The sequence below is a fragment of the Mytilinidion resinicola genome, assembly GCF_010093595.1.
Source record: "Mytilinidion resinicola strain CBS 304.34 unplaced genomic scaffold BDZ99scaffold_13, whole genome shotgun sequence".
In the NCBI taxonomy this organism is placed as follows: Eukaryota; Fungi; Ascomycota; class Dothideomycetes; order Mytilinidiales; family Mytilinidiaceae; genus Mytilinidion; species Mytilinidion resinicola.
The window spans coordinates 949,826-971,982 of NW_022985449.1; the positions used below are offsets into that span (position 1 = coordinate 949,826).

Genomic DNA, 22,157 nt, shown 5'->3' on the forward strand with positions numbered 1-22,157 from the left:
GTTCACCGCTGGTCTCACTTCAACCGCGTCCAACATGTGAAGGCAGGAGCAATGGGTTTGGAAGCACCTATACAACATGTCGCTACTCCGAATGGAGTCAAGCCGGAAAGCAAGAAGGCGCGGCCATCCATGGATCCGAACGTCCACAATGCGGTGCTCGGTTCACTGCTCATCAAACCTTGGTACCCGTCCTTCTACCCCGAGGAGCTGGTAGGGAGGGAGGTAGAAAGGCTATATATATGCCAATGGTGTTTCAAGTACTCAAAGGATCTCATTAATGAGTTCCTTGGTCACCTTGTATGTCACAATTCACCTCGTCTTAGCACTACTAGCTAACCTCCCCAGAAAGTTTGTCCTCTAAAAGATACCCCACCCCCCGGCGCAGCGATATACACCAAAGATGGCTATTCGCTGCACGAAATCGACGGCGAGGAGAATAAGCTCTATTGCCAGAACCTGTCGCTCTTCGCGAAGCTCTTCCTGGACACCAAATCTGTCTTCTACGACGTAACTACCTTCCTCTACTACCTCCTCGTCGCTCATGACCCAACGCCGCCCGTGCCTGTGACGATCCCTGGCATTCCAAATTCGGTCAACGGACAAGTGGTCGGCTTCTTCAGCAAGGAAAAGATGAGTTGGGACAACAATAACCTGGCGTGTATCCTGGTCTTCCCGCCCTGGCAGCAGAAAGGTCTTGGTCAAATCCTCATGGGAGCAAGCTATGAGCTCAGCAAGCGTGAAGGGAGGCTGGGAGGGCCGGAAAAACGTACGCTTAGACTCCTACTTCCACATGCAAAATAGTGGTGGATTCATGTATTAATTGTCTGTAGCTCTCTCTGAACTCGGCAAGCGTGGCTACCAGTCATACTGGTCTCACACAATCGCTCGCACGCTGCTCAGTGCACCGCAGAAGAAGACACTCACGGTCACGGATATTAGAGATCAGACGTATATCGTACAGGAAGACATCATCGCGACGTTACAGGCGATGCAGGTATTGGACCGCAAGAAACGGGGTGGAGCTGAAGCCGTGATTAACAAGGCTAAGGTGAGGGCGTGGGCGACTGAGAACAAAGTCGATTTGAACCCACCTGTGGATGTGGAGGGTTTCGTAGAAATGGAAGAGGAGGAAGAGGAAGAGAAATGATGCTTATGTTTGAAGACTATGGAACGCTCGAGCGCTCTGTCACAGGCCCACAAAAACACTGGCAGGACATTCGGAGAGAAGCAATCAGGCGTTCACCTCACGAGCGCAAGGCTCCCTTAGACACTTATTACGAAAACTTTATACCCCCAATACCATTTCATTTCCCATTCCGATCGACCTTCTATATAATCAATGCCACATGCCAGCGCCATCAGACTTGCTCCCCTTCATATATCTCAACTTTACTAGAAGTGGCACTTCTCTCTCTGTCTGATTGTTACTCCCATTACTCCATCCCAACTATTTTGCCTAATTCACAAGCCCTGTCAATAAGATCCCAAACCAACTCCATATCGCCCAGACTAGCTCTCTTTACCACCTCTTAGTGCCCCATAGCATAGCCTTTTCCCCGCGCTTGATTTGGGGCGTCTTGCAATAACATGGCAAAAGTGAGTGCAGGCTGCACACACTAGCATCCGTATAATACACGCAACGTAGAGGAATTCGCTATAACCTCCACCAATAATAGCCACCCTTTCGTTCGTCTTTCTCACGAACTTCAAAACCCATCAGCTAGTTCAACAGATGTAAAGGTATGTATTCTGGTTTGAACAGTAGCCCGCTTTGTGGCCCCTCGCCTTCAATGTTTTCGGCAACAGGTCCACGTTCTCGCTCCAACATGTACACCGTAGGGGTCTGATGATTTCTATGTTCATTTTCAGGTAAGCACGCCCTTTTGAGAGCATGTACCGGTTGTGTAGGGCCTTTCACTCTTTGTTTTATTAGGCAGTCTTGGTAGAAGAAGTCCCACTTGCACTAGGCTCTGGGTTGAAGTTGTGACCAAAGCACATTTTCGATGAAGTATATCTACTGGCTATAGGCCGATCGTCTTTTCTACATATGTTTTGAGGGAGTAGAGTAAAGGGGCCAGGAAGAGGGGCGGTGGTGGCTATGAACAGATGTGTTCCGGCTGTGTAGACGCTTTTGGACCTGTGTTTCGCAGAGTAGACCGTTTCGCGAGTACTCTCGGCGCGTGTGGTCGTGTTTTCACCCATCTTTCTTACAAGTGTCACTGAATAGAATACCTAAAATGGTCAGGGAGATTGTATATCATTAAGGCCCTCGCAATTCTTCTATGCATTGATGTCCGCCGCCACTATCAGCGCGGAACTTGTCTGCTACAAGACCATGGGATAGTATCGTACACCCACCTCCATCCCGCCGATCCAGCCCCAGGCCCAACTCTATAGCCCGTCATAGTCTCCAGCAGCCTCATCTTCATCAATATCGCCATCCTGGATCTCCTTGGCAAGTTCCCTCTCACGCTCCCTCGCCTCTTGCGCGTTCTTTAGCTCCAGACGGTGCTGGTTCATGGGATACCTCATTGCCTTAACACACTCGTCATGTAGCGACAAGCATGCGCGGATGCGGTCATGGAAGGCTTCGCCGGGCTCGCGAGTGGCATAAACATCCCCCGCTTGCTTGGTCTGCATATAGCCCTTCTCGTGGTCGATAGTGGCCTCTATGACGCCGTCACGGATAGCCTTAGCGACGATGTATTCTGCCGACTCCTCGCTTTCAAGTCCAAGTCGGATGCAGATATCGCGGAGCGAGATTCGGGAGTAGGAGAGAGACAGCATGCGAATGCCAGTTTTGATGACGTTTTGGCGGAGACGAAGGATCAAGGTGTAGGTTCCGTCGCGGTGGAAAACAGAAGAGTATGTCTGTACGACCTTCAGGAAGCCCTGGAGATCGCCGACTCTGACGGCCTGGACAAGGCGGAAATACGGCTCCAGTGCGCTCTCGAGGTTCGGCTGGCTGAACACGGCGCGATCAGGGATATCACCCATAAGGAGCTCAACCACAATGAGCAGTTTCGTCGACGCCTGGTAGAAGCCTGAAGCCACGGCATTGGTTGGCGATTTTCGGGTTGCGCTGATTAGATGTTCGTGCGCTTCCGTGTACGCCAGCTGGATTGCTCGTATGCGTCCAAGGTAGAACAGGTAACGGGCAACCTGGTTGTTGGGAGCAGTCGAAGGAAACTGAGTCTGCGCCACCAACAGATCGGCTTGTGTGATATCGGCGGTCGAGATGTAGTTCCGTAGGAGGAGAGTCGTCACGGCAGCCTGAGTGTCCTGGTCCTTACGGAGCACTGAGCTGCGCAACGCCGCGAGAAGCTTACCACGGATAGATATGACGGGCGATTGCTTGGATGGAGGCTTGGGATCTAGTTCCTCGTGGAATAGAGAGAAGTAGAAGTAGGACTTTGCGGCAAGGGAGTCGAGCGTTCTTCGGTTGAGTTCGCGGATCTTGTCTACTAGAGTCGACGAGAATTCGGCGCCATCTTCAAACTCCTTGGCATCATAGAGATAGACCTGTTTGATGTGTTAATTCCTGCGCTCAACAAAATGTCGAAAAGGCGCCTACCTGGATCAAGATGGCTATGTAGACATCAATCTCCGGGATGACCTCCTTCGGATTTCCCTTCAGAATCGCCAGCTCTTCCTTGTATTGGGAGACAACGCGACCTATCTCCTCGCCATCTAGCCCGGTTGCCTCGATCAAAATGCGGGCTGTTGGGTTACTCGGAAGATATGTCAACACTATGACAGAGCATAGGATGCGGGCGTCCAAAGTTTTACGGATGGACGATATCGACCGAAGGGCGCGGAGCGTGAAACGACTATCGAACTGAGCAACAGCGCGCTCTAGGAGAGCGAAGTTGCTGCGGATATCCTTGACGGGCTGATCGGGCTTGACGGCGGGTTGATCGACCTCCATGGTGTCGACCGCCATGCTGGACGAGAAAGAAACGGAGCTGGCCCGGGTGATGTTGAACAAATGGAAGAGCTGGAGTTCGATGTGACAGAGACGGTGGAGGTGGTTGGGGCTAGGCGTGATGTGTTCAGGCAGTCGAGCTCGAGCTGGCGATGATGAGGCAAGCACGAGTGCCAAGCACGGGGATGGATTAACTTCATTCACCGAACCTATTTGTTGACAGTCGAATCTCAACCTCACTCTTCTGCGCGTTATATACCCTCTCCTCCAATTGGAGCTTCCAAACTTTCATGTCCGCTATGACTCTCCTCGACGCTCATCTCGAGCAGATTTCTTTCTGCGCCGCATCAATTGCGGAGCTCCCGTATGCGTCCAATCCCAACTTTCGACCCCTCCTTCTAACGCGTAAATAGATTTCCTCCGCCAAAGATATTCACAAACGCCTTACTTCATCCGCACGATATCACGACGCTTATACGAGATACTGAGTTACACGAACGCGCTCTCTTCTCCGTTCCGCCCCCTCCAGCTCAAGCAAAGGCGCAGGACCCATCTGCAAGCTCGAGCCGCCGAAACACTATTTTCAACCCGAATGGAGGAAGCACTAGTATCACAGGTGGTGGTGCAAACGCCGTTAGAGCACCACGGAGAAATACTGCCGTAGCAGCTGTGTTGGGAACAGAGCTCGTTGAAAGAATACGGAGAGGAGGAGGTGGTGGTGCTGGAACTGGACTCGGATATAGGACCTTTGATGGCACAAATCGAAATGACGTTGACGTGGAAGTCTTGTTAGAAGGGGCAGAGAAGCTATGTGGCGTATAGTAAGCATCAATTAGCCATCACGTACCCGCTAATCTAACTATCGAGTAGTCCAATCCCAGGCGCAAGAGAAAAGATAGCGGCATTGCGCCAACGGCATAGACGCCTCGAGGCTTCCATTGAGAGCTATGAGATCCGAGTAGCCGAACAGAATGCGCAGTTGAGCCGGATGAACAGACCTCGCGACTTCGACGACGAGCCTGAGGAGGAGGAACCTGAATTAGAGGCACCGCCTGGGATAGTAGTCACTGAAGAAGACCTAAGGAGAGAAGAGGAGGAGATCCGAGAGCTAGAGCGGAAGAAACAAGGGCTGGAAGATAGGGTGAACTCTATGGGGAGAGATATCACTGGAGTGCTCCGGTAATCCGTGGAGCAAATAGAGCTATCAAACTACAACCTTCCAAGTTGTAACTACCACCCGTGGCCTTCAGAACGAGCCTCTCACTTCATAATGGGTCTTACAGATTAGAAGTGAGTTTGAGTGATCCTGAGCACGGTTTTCGGTCCACTAATACATGAGTGCAAAGATACAACCATGCCGCTGATTCAAATGGAGCCTTTCGACTACGAGGCCGCCTCCGTGGAAGTCCTGAGTCGGTACGACTTGGTGATGTTTCTGGTTGGAGTGGGAGATGATCGAGATGTTGTGGCGGAGGTCTGAGGGATGTCATATGGTTGAGCCTCAATTCCTCTTTTACTTGGTCTAGTTGTTATACATCACGGCTCTTCTAGGATATGTACGATGAAATAGATCGATGTAGTAAGCATGGTTAACAAGCGGAAAACTCCCGCTATTGCGGGAAAGTTCCGCTGATATCGATCTGGAGATCTGACTGTATCTTTCTATCAACGCTTCTCACTGCTCTAAAGTCTATCCGAACCCTATTGCTTCTTTGTTTATCGAGAGTACTTTCATAATGATCGACTTTACTCTCACTATAGAACAGACTGCCCTTCGCAATGGCGCTCGGGCTTTCGCGCAGAATGTCCTAGCTGGTGCTCCCTCAGTCTACAGTCAGCTTCCAGATCAAGCAGCGCGTTTCCGATCGACTCGCCCCATTTATCGCAAAGCTGTCGAGGCAGGATTCATTGCGGGACAGATTCCCGCACCGCTCGGGGGAACCGCTGGCAGTCTCATCAACGCAGCAATCTTGGTGGAGGAGCTTTATGCAGTAGAGCCAAGTGCCTCGTTGACTATTCTTGGAACGGGGCTGGGCCTTACCCCACTACTATTAGGAGGCAGTCAAGAGCAACATGCACGTCTGCTGAAGCCATTCTTGAGTGGAGAAGGCGAGCCTCTGGCAAGTTTAGTGCATTCAGAGCCAGGAGGAACAGCAAATTGGCTAGAGCAAGGGTCGCCCGGCTTGCAAACAACGGCAAGGAAAGAGGGAAATGAATGGGTCATCAATGGGGAAAAGGTCTCCAGATCTCCCCCTTCTAAGTGATGTTGAACCTTCGCTCACATCCAATGTAGCTCTGGACTACCAATAGTGGTGGCTGGGACGGCAAAGGAGCAGACCTTCAGTGCGTTGTCTGTCGTCATTCGCAATTCAATCAGCTTCAGGATCCCAACAGCGATCCAGCTACCTCGATTCTCATTCTCGTTGTCACATCCGCTGAGATCGCAAACAACAAGCCAGCCGCGTTCGTCGTTCTGGGTGACCCCGAACTCGCAGGCCACAAAGCAGCGTCAGGACCTCATTCTCGCTTCACAGAATTCCGGGTACCAGAGAAGAATCTCCTTGCGCCGCCAGGCTCTGGCGCCGAGCTTGTTGAGAAAACGTTTGGTTCTAGTGCCGCTCTTGTCGGTGCCATGGCTATTGGTATCATGCGTGCTGCCTTCGATGCCGCTTTAGCCTTTGCGAAATCAGACACCAGAGGTGGCACAGCTCCGATCTTGTATCGGCAGAGTGTTGCGGATCTATTGATTGATATCAAGATGCGCGTCGAAGCTGGGAGGGCGCTGACTTGGAAGGCGCTGAGCTGTTTGGAGAAAGGGCCAGGTGGGTTTGAAGCGAGGCTAGAGATCGCGCTTGAGGCAAAAATCTGGTGTTCTGATCAAGCAGTGAAATGTGTTATGGACGCTATGAAGACCGTTGGGATGTGAGTATGAATTGGTTGGTCGTGCTACCAACCCCGCTAATCTTTTCGATAGGACTGCCTATGCTAGTGACCAGCCATTCTCTAGGCTGCTGGAGGATGCGGCTTGCTTGCCGTTATTTGACGGAGGAAATGTGGGCATTCGACGACGCCAGATAGAGAAGATCTTCCAAAGGGACGATTACTCGCCTTGGGCAGCGACTTATGAGTAGCCCAATCTGGCTCTTCTGGAAGACACAAGTCTTAGCTGCCGGGTGATATATAATGTGGTCTAATGTGGGTGGTATTCATATATCTCTATAGTTCAAGTTTGGTCAATGACATCATCGCGTCGCAACTTTCATGTGACAGCCGCGAACATCCATCATCGTTTGTTTTCCACTCCGCATCACTCCGCAACTCTATTGCTTCACATCAGCTACTCTGTCGCGAACCTCAATTGTAAATTGATATAACTTGTCTTTCAGAATTCAATCAATTGCAACAATGGAGAATCCAGGTAAGCATTTCCTTTTTTGTGGGGTTCGTGTTTACAGGGTCCCTCGCCAAATGCACCTCTTCCTTTCCATCCTGTAGGCTTTCATGCTGACTCTTGCTACAGTCGACGAAATCTCCGGAGTGATCCACAGTCTTACCCAAGACCCGACGCCACAGCAAATGGGCACGATAGAAAATTACTTCACACCTAACGCCACCTTCACTCATCCTTTCTGTCGTACTCTCACTAGCAATTCAAAGACTCAGATCATCTATATTTACCGCTGGTATAAGATCATGAGCCCCAATATCGACATCACTATCAAGTCTGTTGGTACGTTTTCTGTCCAATTTCCTTGGCTAGACAAATGCTCTAGGGAGTATTCCTCGCGGCTTCGGTTTACACTTATTACCTTCAACCATTGTTCAGTTCATCACGTGATCTCAATGTCTTACCGCATACTGGCCAGACTACCATTCAGTGACTTATCTAACTGTACTCCAGCCTTCGACAAACAGAATCTAACCCTCTATGTCTCGATATCACAAGTCTTCAAGCTGTTCATCATTCCATTCTACAAAGCTCCAGTGTCTCTCGTCACTCTCTTACAGCTCGAGCGCCGCGACAAGAAGTACTACATCGCCAATCAAAACGACCTATACCAGACGGACGAATTTGTCAAATTCGTGGCGCCATGGGGAGGGGCTCTCCTAGTGCAACTGTGGCAGCTAATGGCCACGCTATTCTGCGTGCTTGGTGTGTGGCTTCTTTGGCCGTTGGGTGTGTTGTTTGACCTTGTCGTACGGCCAGAAGGCACGCAGAAGGTTGTCGGAGGGAGGGGAAAAGCAAAGGAGCTAGAACAAGAAATAAGGGAATCCTAGAGCAGAGTATTGTAGGAGAGCGCAGATTGGGAAATTGGTTGACTTTCAAAAGCTGTGGTAATGATCAATGCCTTTCACCAACCTTATGCCTTCGTCACGATTAGGTACACTATTTATAACCTTGACGCTCAACCTTTACTTTCTTTCGTCTCTTTATATTTCTCAGAATTCAGTCATCAGATTTTAGTGTCTCCTCGACACTCATTTGTGCTGTTACCAAAGCATGTTGGAGATTTCGGCATCTAAGAGTCCATCGCGATCGAAGTTGAGAAGGACGATGAGCGCAAGACGGACGCCCCAAAGGCTGATGGAAACAACAGGAACATCGCGAAGGTTGAGGAAGATAAGATAGACGCCGCAAAGACTGGCTCGGAGTGAAGAGCGGCGACGACGTCACATGGACTCTTTGCGGTGTGGTTTCTCCGTTTGTTCATGCTTTTTGGGTATCCTTGCACCCACGTAGGTCTCATACACCACATTCTAGACACGCAAGCACGCGCTGTCAGGTCTTAATCCAAGCTTCTCAACATATCATGTCTTATTATTTCTTTATTTACTCTTTTTTCTCTCGGTCTCTGATACCAAAACACCGACTTCCATCAAAGTAGCTCTCCATTCTCTATCATATACGGTACTAAGTCATAAGTTTGGGTACAGGGAAATACCACTGCTCGGACTGCGCTCTTTTCCGGTCGACAACACTGTGAGAGGTACCCCGATGAGCAGATAGCTGGCCAGTCTAAAGGTAGCCTGATTTCCACTGCATCAAACTTTACATTGTGTTCCCATTACAATATCAGGCCATAGGTTCGGACACGTCAATGTCCCACTGATCGGACTCAACGCCTGCTTGCTCGACACCACTGTAAGGCGTTCCCCAGCTAGCAGGCGGCTAGTCAGTCAAAAGGCAACCTAATTCCCACAGCATCGACCATAACCAAAATGTGCATCATCCACACCAGCGAAGCCGCCGACTGCGGCCACACCGTCGAAGAAGACTCCCACCTCTGCCGCGCCGCCCGCCGCAACCACGACCTGGAATGCGACCCGCCCACCCGCATCGTCGAAGGCAGCGTCCCGGGCCTATGCCGCGTCTGCCGCGAAGCGAACATGGACCGCCGTGACATGGCCGACACAGCCCGCGTCATCGAGGCCTCGCGCCGCGCCGCCGCTGCTAAGGAAGACGAGCGCCTCCGCTCCACCCTCGAAGCATCACGCCGCCAACCCCCCGAGCGCTGGGAAGCAGACCTGCAAACCGTCCTTGAGCGCTCCAGGCGCGAAGTGCCGCCCGCAGGCTGGGACGGCGACATTGATGCTGTACTCGCCGCCTCCCGCGCGGACTTCGAGGCACAGGAGGCGGAGCGGGAGGCGCGGGAGGTCGAGATGCTGACCGCGGCGTCGATGAGGGAGTGGTCGGAGCAACTAGCACGTGCGCCGACGGAGTATTACCGCTTCAGTGTGAAGTTTGCGTGCGGGCATACGGTCGATATGGGCGCGTCGAAGATCGAGAGGCAGCCGGGGGCGCCGGGGCCGGGGTATTTTGAGCAGGATGATCCGTTTGAGTGTCCGGATTGTCAGGGGCGGGGCGGGTCGAGTATGGGGCCGGCGGCGAGATGGGAGGCACTGAGTAGACCGAGGCCGGAGAAGAAGAGAGAGGAGGGGGGGAGTGTGGCGAGCAGTCAGGTGCCGGTTGCGAGGAGTCAGGCGATGAGCCAGGCGATGAGAAATGTGAATGAGTTCGAGGATCTAGCACCGGGGAGCAAGGGTAAGGGGAGGATGGATACGGCGAGTGTGGCGAGGAGTGAGAAACCGGCGGCATTACCATCATCCTCACCGGGAGTTGGAGGGTTGACGAAGCAGATGGGGAAGATGGGTATTGAGAAACCGAAGCCGTTAGAGCATGTCTTACCTTCGGCTGAGCAGATGCGCCAGAAACGTCTCGCTCACCTCGGGACAATGCCAAAGGCTCCAAGTAAGAAAGGCCAGTCTATTTCTCAGACTAGAGAAGCTGCCTCTACGCGTGGCCAAAATACCTCTCAAGTGCAGAGCTCCACTTCCGGGCGTAGAGAATCCAAGTCTCAGATAGGCGCCGCAAGTCCAAAGACTACAGCAAGCCCCAGGAGCCCGTTGAATCCAGCGTTCAAGAAATCCACGGAGACAAAACCGCAGGAACCTGTGTTGCCTCCGGCAGAGAAGATGCGGCAGCAACATCTCGCCCATCTGGGCGCATCACAGCAGCCTTCGAAATCGAAGAGATATTCGGCTTCACGAACTGGAGATAATTCCTCTGTACGCGGTCAAGCTGTTCCTCGACAGCAAGATACTGCCTCGGTACGTGGGCAGTCTAGCTCACAGGTTGGTACATCAAGTTCAAGAACTGTGGTAGGAAGCTCTAGTAGTCCGCTAGGTCCGATGGCCAAGAAACCCACGGAAACAAAGAAGCCTGTCGAAGCAAAGAAGGCCATAGAAGCGAAGAAAGAGACGGGACCCGTTTTGACTCCCACAGAGAAAATGCGCCAGCAGCGTCTCGCGAACCTAGCCGGGTTGCAACAGACTTCAAGTCAGAGAGGGGAGTCTGCCTCACGAGTTGAGGATTCTTCGTCGATGCGTGGCGCCTCACAACGAAATGACTCCAATTTTATGCGTGGGCAACATGGCTCGCAGGCAGGGACGGTAGGTCCAAGGACGGTAGTGGGCTCTCAGGGTTCGCAAAGTTCGACGGCCAAGAGGCCTACAGAACAGAAGAACCCCGCTGCGGCCACAAAACCTGTGGATATCAAGCCTGCAGTGTCTAAGCCTGTAGCAGCCAGTCAAGCCACAGATAATAGGAGTATAGTGAGCAAGGCTCCGGAGCCAGTCAAAGAAGCTGAGGAGGAAAAAGACTCTGAATCCGAACCAGAGCCCGAGGACCCTGATTACGTTCGTCAGCAGCGCCTGGCACGCTTCAAGTAGACTGCGAGGTGAAATTGAAGGGGATGAAATGTAAGTTAGTGATATAGCTGCAGGAATGGGCTGGTAGATTTTAATTTGAAATGAAAAGGAAGATCAGCAGTGAAAGTTGAGTAGTGATCGTAGAAAGTCATATGAAACCTGCCTGGCCCGCTTGATATAGGGTTTCACGACACATAAAATGTTCCCACAGGGATATAGCGTCGCGGAGGCTAGATGTCTACGATATCGGTGGGAACGAAGGAGGCCGATCTAGTGGCAGTTTCGAGTACGGCATCGACTGTGCATTTCTCTACTACTAAAGTGACTAGAGATTCTTAAACAATACGCGAGCTAACTTCGTAGAGACGAATCGCGCTGCGAATGGGGGTCTTGTCCCCTCTGGGCACAATAAGTGAATTGTGGGATAGCAACGAGATGCTCTGATCAAGAGGCAGTAATGGTCGGCTTGGAGCTAGTTGCTGCAAGGTATATGGTATGCCATAGAGATAAGAAATAAATGTGTTGTTCTCGATGCTGAATAGGTACTAGGTGTTGAGGATGGCATGAAGTGAAGCTTGAGATCGCGAGAAACGTCAATGCTCTGCCGAGCCCCTGTCCATTCACCCGCTAAACCGCCTTCGTTCTTATGAGACACAACGTCAGTCGGAGTCATGAGGCATTTTGATGAGTAAAAGGCCACAGAGACCTCAGTATGTTCTGCTAATGTTCACCTAATGAGACTGGTTCTCGCATAGGAAAGTATATGGTGCTTGAAAGTGTGACGTCGTCTCCGCACACTCACATAGCAAGTACCCTGTGGAAACAGTTCGCCAGTCGAGTATCACTGATGGCACACGAAACACCAATCCTAGTGACCTAGAGCGGAACGAAATCACCTACGTTAGCAATCATAGCTACATGTAAGCAGACTAGAAGATAAGGTAATCTAACCCCGCAGTAGTAATGCACTCCTCTCTAACTTTGGAACACAAGCTTTCCACCAAGCTTTCCCCGCCTCCTCGCATTAAGTTGGGACCAGAATGCAAGCTAGGTTTTAGTGGTCCGATAAAAGAGCGGAATGAAAGCGATAGTGGCAATCTGACATAGATAAAGAGGAGGTATAAGTGTTGATTCATTCCTTCATCTCCATTACACACTACATGAATATTCTCGGTTCATCCAAAAGACTAGTACAATCATCAAAACACTTTCTTCAACCATCACGAATTTATCAGTCCAGAATGTCCACGATGAAAGCAGCCACGATGTCGGCCCCTGGCGGCCCTGAAGTTCTCAAAATCACCACCCTACCCATTCCCACTCCTAAAACCGGCGAAGTCCTTATCCACGTCCACGCTCGCGGTCTCAATCGCTCAGAGTTATTCACCCGTCAAGGCCACTCTCCAGGAATCCAGTTTCCACGCGTCCTAGGTATCGAAGCCGTGGGTGAGGTCCTCTCCGCCCCAGGTAGCACGTTCAAAAAAGGTGATGTCGTTGCCACTGCTATGGGTGGCATGGGGCGGCAGTTCGATGGCGGCTATGCGGAATACACGTGCGTATCTGCGACGCAGGTGCAGAAGATTGATGCGGAGGTGGGAGAGGGGAAGAAAGTCAGTTGGGAGGTGTTAGGCGCGGTGCCAGAGATGCTGCAGACGGCGTATGGGTCGTTGTTCCGGGCACTGAGGCTGAAGAAGGGGGAGAAGTTGCTTGTGAGGGGTGGTACGACGAGTGTGGGACTTGCGGCGGCTGCGATTGCCAGGAATTTCGGGGCGGAGGTAATGAGCACGTCGAGGAGTAAGAGTCGGAATGGGTTGCTGAAGGAGAGTGGTGCTACCCAGGTGGTGGTTGATGGGGGAAGTGTGGCTGAAGACGTTAAGAAGATCTGGCCTGAGGGTGCGGATAAAGTGTTGGAGTTGATTGGAGTGACGACGCTTGAGGACTCCATGGCATGCGTTAAAGAGGGAGGCGTGGTTTGTATGACCGGGATTGTGGGGAATAAATGGTCCTACGAAGACTTCAACCCCATGGAGAAGATCCCGACTGCGGTATATCTGACCACGTACTCTGGAGGGCCAGATGAGTTCATGGACACACCTCTAAACGATTTAGTACAGCAGATTGCAGATGGGAAGTTGAAAGTACAACTCGGAACGGTATTCAAGCTCGATGATATCGCCGCAGCTCACACGCTAATGGAGGAGAACAAGGCCGGTGGAAAGGTTGTAGTTGTAAATTAGACCGTATCTGCGCTTACCTCATGCAATGCAAAGCGATACTTTCTTTTAAGAATTCCATGTCGCATTCTGCAACACCGCCCTCCACCCATCCGGATCCTCAAAAGTATTCCCTTGCACGTCCCAATACGGGTTGAAACTTGGCACCGCCCCAAACCCAGCCTTTTCCATTCGCGAAACTGCTTCTTTCCACTCACTTTTGTCCGGCAGATAGAAAACCAGTAGGGTCTCTTGCGTCGGAGCTCGTCCCGCGTCATGGCCATCTTTTGTCGTGATTTCAAGATGGTATGGTGCCCCAGGATGTCCAAGCATGACGCCGTCGAACCCGGCGTGAGCGGTGAAGGATGATAAGATAGTGAAACCGAGACCTTCGGTATAGAATGGAAGGATTGTTGAAATGTTGTTCGTTGGGCGAGCTATGCGGAGATGGGATTTTGATGTTGGTGGTGCGGGAGGACTTTTGGACGCTGACGATGGAGGTGTCGACGATGCCATGATCTTACAGTTTTGATGATTATAGCTTCTGAGTTGTGTTGCAAGAGTTTCGTGGTGATTTCTGACAATGGGCCTGCCATACCGCTCGTATATAGTTTAACTCGAGGTCTTACAAATCCGAAGAATCTAGATCTTTGCCAATTGCATTCCTCTGTCGTATACGTACTGAGTCATGTGGGCCTTGAATGTCGAGTCTTCTTCACACTTTTCGATACGCAACTCTGATTCTTAATGTTACAGGATGCTTTTTAGTTTTCTCGACCGTCCCGCCTCATCTTTTCATCGCCTCGAATTCCTTCTTCACCTCATCCAAAAGACCCTTGCGCGTCAAAACATCTATCGCCGTCGCCGCCAACCCCTTCCCAACTTTCAAGGCGAGATCAAATGCCTCTCGCGTTCCAGAAACTTCCGTAAATTCAGGGCTGTGCGGGCCACTCCCTATATTTCCCGGCCGGATCCAAAACCCAGGACTCAAGCTCGGCATGGCATAGCTGATATTGCCTTGGTCCGTACTTGCCATCGTCCTATGTTCGATCTCGTCTATATCAGCTGTTGGGATAGCTCCACCCAGTCGGTTGAAAAAGTGGCGATAGGACCTTCCCAGCGCGCGATTCGGGACATGGTCGTCATAAGACTGCTCGAAAGTGGACTTCAAAGTCGCACCCGTCGCCGCTGCTCCAGCTTCGAAGCATGCATCGACTTTCTTTTTCAGCACCGCCAAACGATCGCGTGTGTTTGCGCGGGCGATGAAGACACCGGCGGCGTACGCGTGGATGATATTAGGTGCCAGTCCACCATCCGTGATATGTCCTTGGATTATATCTCCCGGCATCGTTTGCTGCCGGAGCACAGAGAGCCCATTATACGCAGTAATGAGGGCATCTAGAGCATTGATTCCCAGCCACGGACTAGCCGCCGCATGTGCTTCAAGACCGAAGTACTCGACTTTGAAGCGGGTGTACGCAGCTGTACGGATGAGAGCGCCATCGTTGACGATTCCAGGATGCGAAATCAAGTTGATGTCGCATTTGTAGTCCTTGTATGCACCGGCGTTAAGAAGCTTGATCTTGCCGCCTCCACCTGTGTTCATTTGAGCTTCTGGCACGTAAATTTGCGTGGCTTTGGAGGTGAATGAGGTACCTTCTTCCGCTGGAGTCCCAAAAAGAACCACCTTTCCAGGTATGTGATACGCTTCCATACACTCCGCGGTTGCTAGAGCTCCTGATAAAGAGGCCATAGCGATGAGATTGTGGCCGCAAGCATGGCCAATGCCCGGGAGAGCATCTGCCTCTTTCATTAGCATTACATCTCAGAGAGTAGTGGAACCCGTTACCCATCTCAGCATTGAAAGAAACGACTGGTCCCTTCTTTCCACTATCATACACCGCGACAAATGCAGTTTCGAGTCCATATGCTGAGCGCGTTACTTTCCATCCTTTCCTCGTTTCCAGAAATCCCGTAAGTGCTGCATGTGCAATCTTCTCCTGGTAGCCAAGCTCTGGGTTATCATGAATCTTTTTGTTGATGGGCCAGAGAGTGTCCGCAATGCCGTCAATGTAGGAGCTAAGAGAGTCGAGGTGATCTTGCTCAGCCGGCACGTCCATCGCCGCATCCTTCATCTCCACCACAACAAACTCATCAGCTTCCATCCTCATTGTCATTCCTCCTATTCAACAAGCCTTTCAGGTGAGAATTCGATCGCAATGAGATGCATAGATCCTGCATGTTTGAGCAGCGGTCGGCTCCGTCCATGGTGATTCGTACTACACCCCCGCATCATGAACCTGACCTTCGGATCGATGAAGCCGATCGCCATCTCCAACACGGGAGCATGCCGTCTTATCATCGCAACTAAATATTGCGAAGAGTGGGATCATGGCCGAAAACACTTAATGCTCCCCATTTTTTCCCCGGCGTATGGGTCCTTATCACGACGGCTTACGGCTGTTAGACAGGACTCAAAAATACATATAAACGCGCATTCCGGGATCCCTTGCTGCCTTCCACGTGGAAACCCATATTGAAAAGAGCTTGGAAACTTGGGGTCTCGTAGCTGCGGGTATTAGCTGAATATCACCTCTGCGAAATTTCAACCGAAGTCGACCATGGACGAAGTCAAGACGTCCCATGGAACTCACGGCCAGAGCGGCGAGATTGAGAAAGACGTCGCAAAAGTGGACACCATCAACCTCGAGAAGTCAACTCTTCACATTGACGATGAGGCCGGAGACCTTGCAGCCCAGGCTCTCGCCAGCGGGCGCTTGGACGAGGCTGCGTCGAAGAAAGTCCTCAGGAAGATTGATCTCTACATTCTCCCATTCCTCTGCATTACGTACGCCCTCCAATTCATCGACAAGACTTCGCTAGGCTACTCGAGTGTCTATGGAATCTTCAAAGATACCCACCTCGTCGGCCAGGACTACTCCTGGGCGAGCTCAATATTCTACTTTGGATACCTCATCTCAGAGTATCCTGGTGTAGCCATCATCCAGCGATTCCCGGTCGCGAAGTTCCTCGCCGCAAACATCATCCTCTGGGGCGCTGTATTGATGACAACGGCCGAATGCCATTCTTTCGCTGGTCTTGCTACAGTTCGATTCTTTTTGGGTGTTACCGAAGCTACCATTTCGCCGGGTTTCGTGGCCATCACTGGGATATGGTGGACGCGACAGGAGCAAGCCGGCCGCTCCGCTCTCTGGATATCCTTCCTCGGCGTTGGATCTCTTTTCGGCGGCCTTATTGCATTCGGAATCGGCCATATTACCGGTAGTCTCTCGCCCTGGAAGTACATCTACCTCATCCTCGGTGCTGTAACTATGAGTTGGGGTGTTTTATTCTTCTTTGTCGTTCCAGATAGCCCGACGCAAGTTAAATGGCTCACTCAGGAAGAGAAGATTATCGCTGTGCAGCGTGTCATTGGGAATAAAACCGGCACAAAGTCTCGGACCTTCGTCAAAGCGCAAGTAATCGAGGCCGTCACAGATCCTAAGATCATCGTGCTGGGTCTGATATCGTTCGTCAATGCTCTTGCATCTGGCGGGCTTTCATTTGGATCCTTGATCATCGCCGGGTTCGGATTCAGTCCCATTGAAACGACGCTGATGAATATGCCTCTTGGAGCCGTTCAGACAGTCGCCCAGCTGACTGCCGGCTATCTCTGTACGAAGATTAAGAGCTCCCGTTTGATCATTGCTTCAATCGCTATGGTACCACCAGTAAGCCTCACGCCCACGAAGAACAGTCTCCAGTCAGAGTAATTCTAACAGCGGCAGATCATTGGTACTTGTCTCATCAACCAGCTTCATTCAACGAACAAGTGGGGCCGGCTTGTCGGTGTCTGGCTTCTAGGCTCCTACCCTGTCGGCTTCATGGTGATTCTAGGCCTCCTAAGCACCAACATTGCTGGCTCCACAAAGCGTTCCGTAGCGTCGGGCTGGGTTTTCGTCTGCTATTGCGTTGGCCAGATCTCAGGACCCCAGTTCTTCAAGAACTCCCAAAAACCAGCGTATCATAGTGGTATCGTGGCTATGCTCTGCGGTTTTGTGTTGAACTTAGTGCTCAACCAAGTTTTGCGCGTCTTGTATGTTCGCGAGAATGCTAAGAGGGATAAGATGATTGAAGGGAAGGGTGAGGAGGAGCTTGCGGAGTTGCAGATGGAGAGTAATATCAAGGGGTTTGAAAATACGACGGATTCGCAGAACGTAAGTGGAATGAATGGCAGAGCTTCATATCCTTATGCTAACCTTGCTTTTAGATGATGTTTCGGTATGTCTTGTAGGATTCTAGGCTGTGGGAATCTTGAACAAATAGTATTATACTCCTCGATTGCAATGCCAAGTGATGTACGACTATGAGTACTAAATGTTCAAATCGCCTTTGAATAACCTGTTGGTGATGACGGGTGGATGGAGGACTTCTGTGCCACATAAAAGGAGACTTGGGATGGTTATATTAGCGCGTAGCTAGACTCACATACGAAATGAGGAGCACGTAAGGAATAGCTGTAGTGACTCGTAGCGTTACTCTTCTTGTTCGCAGAGCTTCTAAGTTATCACCTCCCTCTCGACGACTCGGCCGGCGTCCTCAGACCTGCGAGAACTTCTCCCTGTGGCCATACGTTTTATGCGCCGGCGAAAAGCAAGTCGTTATCTTGTCATTTGCACCCCTCCGTTACCCAGTACCCCTATCTACCCGTGACATCGGGGTACTAATTGGGCACGATCTGCCACATGTCCCAAGGACTCCGCTCTTTGAGCCACTGCCAATCCACTACCGAGTACACTTCGAAAGGCGCTTCGTGCATCCAGTCATGAACCAAAACCTCGATTGGCAAATACAGCCTTGTCTTTGGAAAATTCTCATTCTCCTCGGCCGTTTTCCGCAACAAATCCAGTCCCTGCTCTTCCCTCGCCGCACGAGGTCCCCGATAGCAATGAACCCTAATCTCCAGCTCACGTAATCCCGGTAACATCGGCAGCATGTCGTGGATAGTTTTCCAACTGTCCTTCGGAGCCCCTAACGAGGGCAACTTCAGATCAAGGTGAAAAGCCCTCACTTCCTCACGATTCTCCGGCGTAAGCCCACCCACGAATCGCTCCACGGCGTAAGGCGACCGGAAACTGAAGATATTTGAGGAGTAGAGAAATTCAATAGCTTCGGCGTACACTTCTCGACAAGTGCGCAGCAGCTGCGGCGATACCCGGTCGCCTCCATAGTCGTACTTCGCGGTGTCGCATTTCCATTCGCGCTGCCAGGAACTCATCCCGCGCTCGGGGTAAGTAGCGAAGCCTGGGCAGGAAGCGCAGGTGCAGCGGGTATGGCGTACGATCTGATTTCCGTGTCTAAGAACAATGTGGATGTTTGAATGTCCGAGAACCAGTTTATAGATTTCTTGGCGAAGCTCAATTGGGAGGCGGAAGAGGGGAGATTGAGGCTGGGGTGTTGGCTCTTTGGATAACAATGATGGCGAAGTGTGTGCTTGAATAGAGATGTTCTTATTTTCATCGGACTTTGCTCGGTTTGGAGACTCATTCTTTTTACCACTGGAGAATAGCCGCCGAATTGGATTGACAGTTTTGCGGGCCACGGCTCGGTAAGAGGATATCTGGAGGTCTTCAGGAGCCCACCCTCCTATGCCTGTGTGCTGCCTATCGTAGTCCCGACGGGTCTCAACTGAGTGATCGAGCCGCATTGCTCCTGGGAAGGGAAATTGATGGAAGGATGGTAGGCGGCAAGGGCAGGCAGCGCTCATAAAAGGAGGTGTAACAGTAAGCGTGGCGGAGCGGAGTAGAATATGTGGTCCGAGAATACGAGGAGCGATAGTCAGAGGGGAAGCGGATCAAGACAAGGTGTGTAGCCAAAGGTGTGTTGATGATGGTGAGGAAGCTAGCTATTGAGCGGAAGGACGAAAGATATAGTTAACGTTAACTAACTAGTTAACTACTTCGTACAGGAAGCTGCTGAGTAAGCCAATAGCTAGGAAGGGGCCGACAACGAATGCGTATTTTTGAGCTACCACCCAACGAGGACGGACAACATTCACACATCTGTGCAGGTGCACCACAACTCAGAATAAATTCTCGCTTAGCTGAAAAGACACATTTTTACACGCTTTAGAGTATAATTTAGAGTAGTTGTGGGCGTCGGCTTTCAAAGTCGTTGTTGTGGTGTTCTCTCAACCCTAAGAAACGAACCTACTCTTCGTAGAATAGCCCTGTCAAACACGGCGGCACATGATACTCTTTGTAGAATAACCCTCTCAAACATGGCAGCGCATGATGTAAGCCAAGAAACGGTACAAGGCTTAGCAGGAGTGAGCGAGTCATAAATAATTCCGACCTAAACTCTGTGCTTCACTCGCCAGCGTTAGGGTAATGCAGAGCAGGTAGGGATTACGAAGTTTTGATTGTTTGCTATGTACAGCTTCCTCTCACGGCTGCTCGTTACAGCAATAATAAGAGAGCCACAGGGGGGCGACGTGAGAGCTGTCCCCCACCCAGAATAATAGAGAAAATAGCCAGCACACGCAATTGTCGATTTCCAAATGGTGCGATATTGAACAACGGCCAATTTATACACCTCTACGTATTTAGTTTTCAAAGATAGGCTTCTGTTGTCGAGCTGTGGAGGGTGGAAGAGTCGTCTTGGGTGGGTCCGCCCATACAAAATCGTCCGCGGAGCTAGGGGGGGGACAGCTCTCGCGTCGCCCCCTGTGGAGCTCAACTAGAGTCTGTAGCCTCCAAAGGTTTTATGAGACAGCTACTAGATGCCGCGGTGGAGTTCTCACGGCTTCGAGAATTGGTCGAAGAACTTCATGATAATGTCACTGGCCTGGATATGAGTCGGACCCTCTCCAACAGAAATCTGGGAAAAATTGATCTCGGTGGAAGCCCAGCAATGACCTGAAGGTGGTGCAAGTTAGCTACATATGTTCTTCGAAACGAGGGTTCAAGAACACGTACCCATGTCGTCAACTTTCCAGTGCTGTAAAGTCTCAAGTCCATCGCACGTCCAAGTAATATGATGGACATCGCCGTTGAAGCTATCATCCTGCTCCACGCTTGTACAACCATTCCGTTCAGCCCACCAACTCAGCCTAGGTCTCATTAGCATCGCCACCGTACAGTTTAACAAGGTCGCGAAGCACTTGGAACGATCTAAGGTTGGTGTAGGTTCGGAGACACTCACCAGTCAGGAATTGCCGGTTCATCCCCGCCTTCGCCTTCCCCGCCTTCGTAATGAACGCTTTTGTCGCTGCCACCATGGATCTCCAGAAGAGGAAGCGGGCTACTCGCTGGCTTGCATTCATCGTGGTGTTCATCGTTGTCAGTGTAGTAAGACCCTGACGCTGGAGCGAAAGCGGCAAATTCTCCTCCAACTTCGTTACAGGCAATGGTGTTTACAAATCCGCCTCCGTTGGACATGCTTCACTCGGTCAGTTAAGCAGCAGAGATGACGAGAGACTACCGTCGATATGAGAGTTGTAAGGACAAGACGTACCCAGTCGCATAAATTCGGTCGTTGTCAATGCAGTATCCGCCCCTGATTTCGTCGAGTAGGTCGGCCACAAACTGCAAGTCTTCTGCCACGGAGACCTTTGAGTAGTTGGCTCCAGCCCACGCACCCTAATTTCGTCAATACGGGCATGTCGAGTGCCATAGCATGTGTGCAAAGCGTGACGCACCCCGATACCGTCCGGGTAAACCATGATTTTCTGGAACATCGCTGATAATTAGCAGCGTTTTTCTCTCCACCGCAAGGGACCACGCTTCTTACATTACCACTGAACCGACTCTCACTCATTTTGGTATCTGCCTCAAAGAACAGACCCACGCTGTCAGATCCATGAAAGCCGAGGACGAGAGGATATGGTTTCGACTTTTGGTAATTGACCGGAAGATGGATCGAATACTTCCGATCGCGGCCACTGCTCTTGAAGCCGAAATACTGCGTGATGCCGTTAAAGTAGTGAGTTTTGCCGCATCCCTTCGTTCCCGATGCTGCTGCGCGTTGTGGGGAAGTCGCCGGCGATGCATGAGTAGCTGCGGCTATGCACGCCACAGCGACGGCGGCAAGGTTGAGGCGCATGATGATATGGGCAGTGGGCACACTTTACGATGCTGGAAGTGACGTGTCAAGAATGCCGTGTCAAGATATTAGGAGGCATGAGGGTTAGTCTTGAGCAGCGAAGGAAAAGCTCTTTCTGCGCCTCTGAGGGTAGTTGTGGTGGGCGCGGCCTTGTGATACTCCTATCCTCCCTGCTCAAGAGGGAGTGGCAAATCCTCGCCCGAAGAGGCATGTCGGGAGCAGTAAATTGATTCGGTGGTTGTACTTGAAAGGGGCGAAGCGTCCGAAATGCCATTGGCGGCCATTTAATGAGGCCTGTGTCGTCCAAACCCATGTGTGCTGTGACTTGTCTACCTTGAATAGTGCTTGGACGCAGTCTATGCCTCTTTGATTACTTCATTACCGCATGTTCAATGAAAGATGTAGGAGATTTAACGAAATCCACAAGTTAGTGGCCCGCACAAGCTAGTGGCCCACCCAACCACGCTACCGAGGCCAAATATTCCGAATTACTCCACCACGAACAAATATATTTGATGCAGCTACATACTAGCTAGCTGCCTGCCGCCTAGGGCACGTACGTGCATTGTGTTCTGTTGATTCGCACATGCTGCACCTAGGTTTTGCTCGCTGTGGCCGCTCGGCCGGTGGCTCTGCTGCCTCCTCTGCTGCCCCTTCCTGTACAGGTTGTGCACGATCGGCTGCTTCTTCACCTGATAGAATACCCT

General features: G+C 51.2%; 11 protein-coding genes across 11 annotated transcripts; 6 read left to right on the forward strand and 5 right to left on the reverse strand.

Moving 5' to 3' along the window:
- Positions 1 to 1,319, forward strand: BDZ99DRAFT_464794 (histone acetyltransferase, MYST family). The gene is made up of 3 exons (XM_033720407.1): positions 1 to 297; positions 346 to 766; positions 831 to 1,319. The coding sequence occupies exons 1-3, from the start codon at positions 52 to 54 to the stop codon at positions 1,145 to 1,147; spliced, it is 984 nt and encodes a 327-aa protein (XP_033574857.1). The 5' UTR covers positions 1 to 51; the 3' UTR covers positions 1,148 to 1,319.
- A 682-nt stretch (positions 1,320 to 2,001) lies between these two features.
- BDZ99DRAFT_446886 (uncharacterized protein) lies at positions 2,002 to 4,049 on the reverse strand. The gene is made up of 2 exons (XM_033717985.1): positions 3,575 to 4,049; positions 2,002 to 3,522 (listed from the first exon to the last, which is right to left on the reverse strand). Exons 1-2 carry the CDS (start codon positions 3,941 to 3,943, stop codon positions 2,392 to 2,394), a joined length of 1,500 nt encoding a protein of 499 aa, XP_033574858.1. The 5' UTR covers positions 3,944 to 4,049; the 3' UTR covers positions 2,002 to 2,391.
- Positions 4,050 to 4,224: 175 nt separating this feature from the next.
- Positions 4,225 to 7,056, forward strand: BDZ99DRAFT_489451 (acyl-CoA dehydrogenase NM domain-like protein; the record flags this gene model as incomplete). Its single annotated transcript, XM_033722984.1, has 6 exons — positions 4,225 to 4,289; positions 4,486 to 4,746; positions 4,796 to 5,066; positions 5,692 to 6,162; positions 6,309 to 6,847; positions 6,900 to 7,056. 6 exons carry the CDS (start codon positions 4,225 to 4,227, stop codon positions 7,054 to 7,056), a joined length of 1,764 nt encoding a protein of 587 aa, XP_033574859.1.
- Positions 7,057 to 7,221: 165 nt separating this feature from the next.
- On the forward strand, positions 7,222 to 8,324 carry BDZ99DRAFT_68391 (uncharacterized protein). Its single transcript, XM_033728821.1, has 3 exons — positions 7,222 to 7,343; positions 7,446 to 7,655; positions 7,827 to 8,324. Exons 1-3 carry the CDS (start codon positions 7,331 to 7,333, stop codon positions 8,201 to 8,203), a joined length of 600 nt encoding a protein of 199 aa, XP_033574860.1. The 5' UTR covers positions 7,222 to 7,330; the 3' UTR covers positions 8,204 to 8,324.
- A 398-nt stretch (positions 8,325 to 8,722) lies between these two features.
- BDZ99DRAFT_500187 (uncharacterized protein) lies at positions 8,723 to 11,255 on the forward strand. Its single transcript, XM_033723703.1, has one exon. The coding sequence runs from the start codon at positions 9,146 to 9,148 to the stop codon at positions 11,153 to 11,155; it is 2,010 nt and encodes a 669-aa protein (XP_033574861.1). The 5' UTR covers positions 8,723 to 9,145; the 3' UTR covers positions 11,156 to 11,255.
- Positions 11,256 to 12,298: 1,043 nt separating this feature from the next.
- BDZ99DRAFT_464799 (GroES-like protein) lies at positions 12,299 to 13,408 on the forward strand. The gene has a single exon (XM_033720408.1). The coding sequence runs from the start codon at positions 12,376 to 12,378 to the stop codon at positions 13,369 to 13,371; it is 996 nt and encodes a 331-aa protein (XP_033574862.1). The 5' UTR covers positions 12,299 to 12,375; the 3' UTR covers positions 13,372 to 13,408.
- BDZ99DRAFT_68475 (prolyl endopeptidase) lies at positions 13,395 to 13,999 on the reverse strand. Its single transcript, XM_033728822.1, has one exon. It carries the CDS (start codon positions 13,861 to 13,863, stop codon positions 13,417 to 13,419), a length of 447 nt encoding a protein of 148 aa, XP_033574863.1. The 5' UTR covers positions 13,864 to 13,999; the 3' UTR covers positions 13,395 to 13,416.
- A 135-nt stretch (positions 14,000 to 14,134) lies between these two features.
- BDZ99DRAFT_392086 (uncharacterized protein) lies at positions 14,135 to 15,512 on the reverse strand (the record flags this gene model as incomplete). The annotated part of the gene is made up of 3 exons (XM_033715767.1): positions 14,135 to 14,943; positions 15,004 to 15,153; positions 15,197 to 15,512. The coding sequence occupies 3 exons, from the start codon at positions 15,510 to 15,512 to the stop codon at positions 14,135 to 14,137; spliced, it is 1,275 nt and encodes a 424-aa protein (XP_033574864.1).
- A 310-nt stretch (positions 15,513 to 15,822) lies between these two features.
- On the forward strand, positions 15,823 to 17,930 carry BDZ99DRAFT_420545 (MFS general substrate transporter). The gene is made up of 3 exons (XM_033716922.1): positions 15,823 to 17,078; positions 17,136 to 17,564; positions 17,618 to 17,930. The coding sequence occupies exons 1-3, from the start codon at positions 15,969 to 15,971 to the stop codon at positions 17,639 to 17,641; spliced, it is 1,563 nt and encodes a 520-aa protein (XP_033574865.1). The 5' UTR covers positions 15,823 to 15,968; the 3' UTR covers positions 17,642 to 17,930.
- Positions 17,741 to 19,090, reverse strand: BDZ99DRAFT_464801 (uncharacterized protein). Its single transcript, XM_033720409.1, has one exon. The coding sequence runs from the start codon at positions 19,052 to 19,054 to the stop codon at positions 18,071 to 18,073; it is 984 nt and encodes a 327-aa protein (XP_033574866.1). The 5' UTR covers positions 19,055 to 19,090; the 3' UTR covers positions 17,741 to 18,070.
- Positions 19,091 to 19,750: 660 nt separating this feature from the next.
- BDZ99DRAFT_572788 (carbohydrate esterase family 1 protein) lies at positions 19,751 to 21,541 on the reverse strand. The gene is made up of 6 exons (XM_033728235.1): positions 21,139 to 21,541; positions 21,047 to 21,076; positions 20,863 to 20,987; positions 20,551 to 20,787; positions 20,325 to 20,458; positions 19,751 to 20,264 (listed from the first exon to the last, which is right to left on the reverse strand). Exons 1-6 carry the CDS (start codon positions 21,448 to 21,450, stop codon positions 20,146 to 20,148), a joined length of 957 nt encoding a protein of 318 aa, XP_033574867.1. The 5' UTR covers positions 21,451 to 21,541; the 3' UTR covers positions 19,751 to 20,145.
- Positions 21,542 to 22,157: the final 616 nt, after the last annotated feature.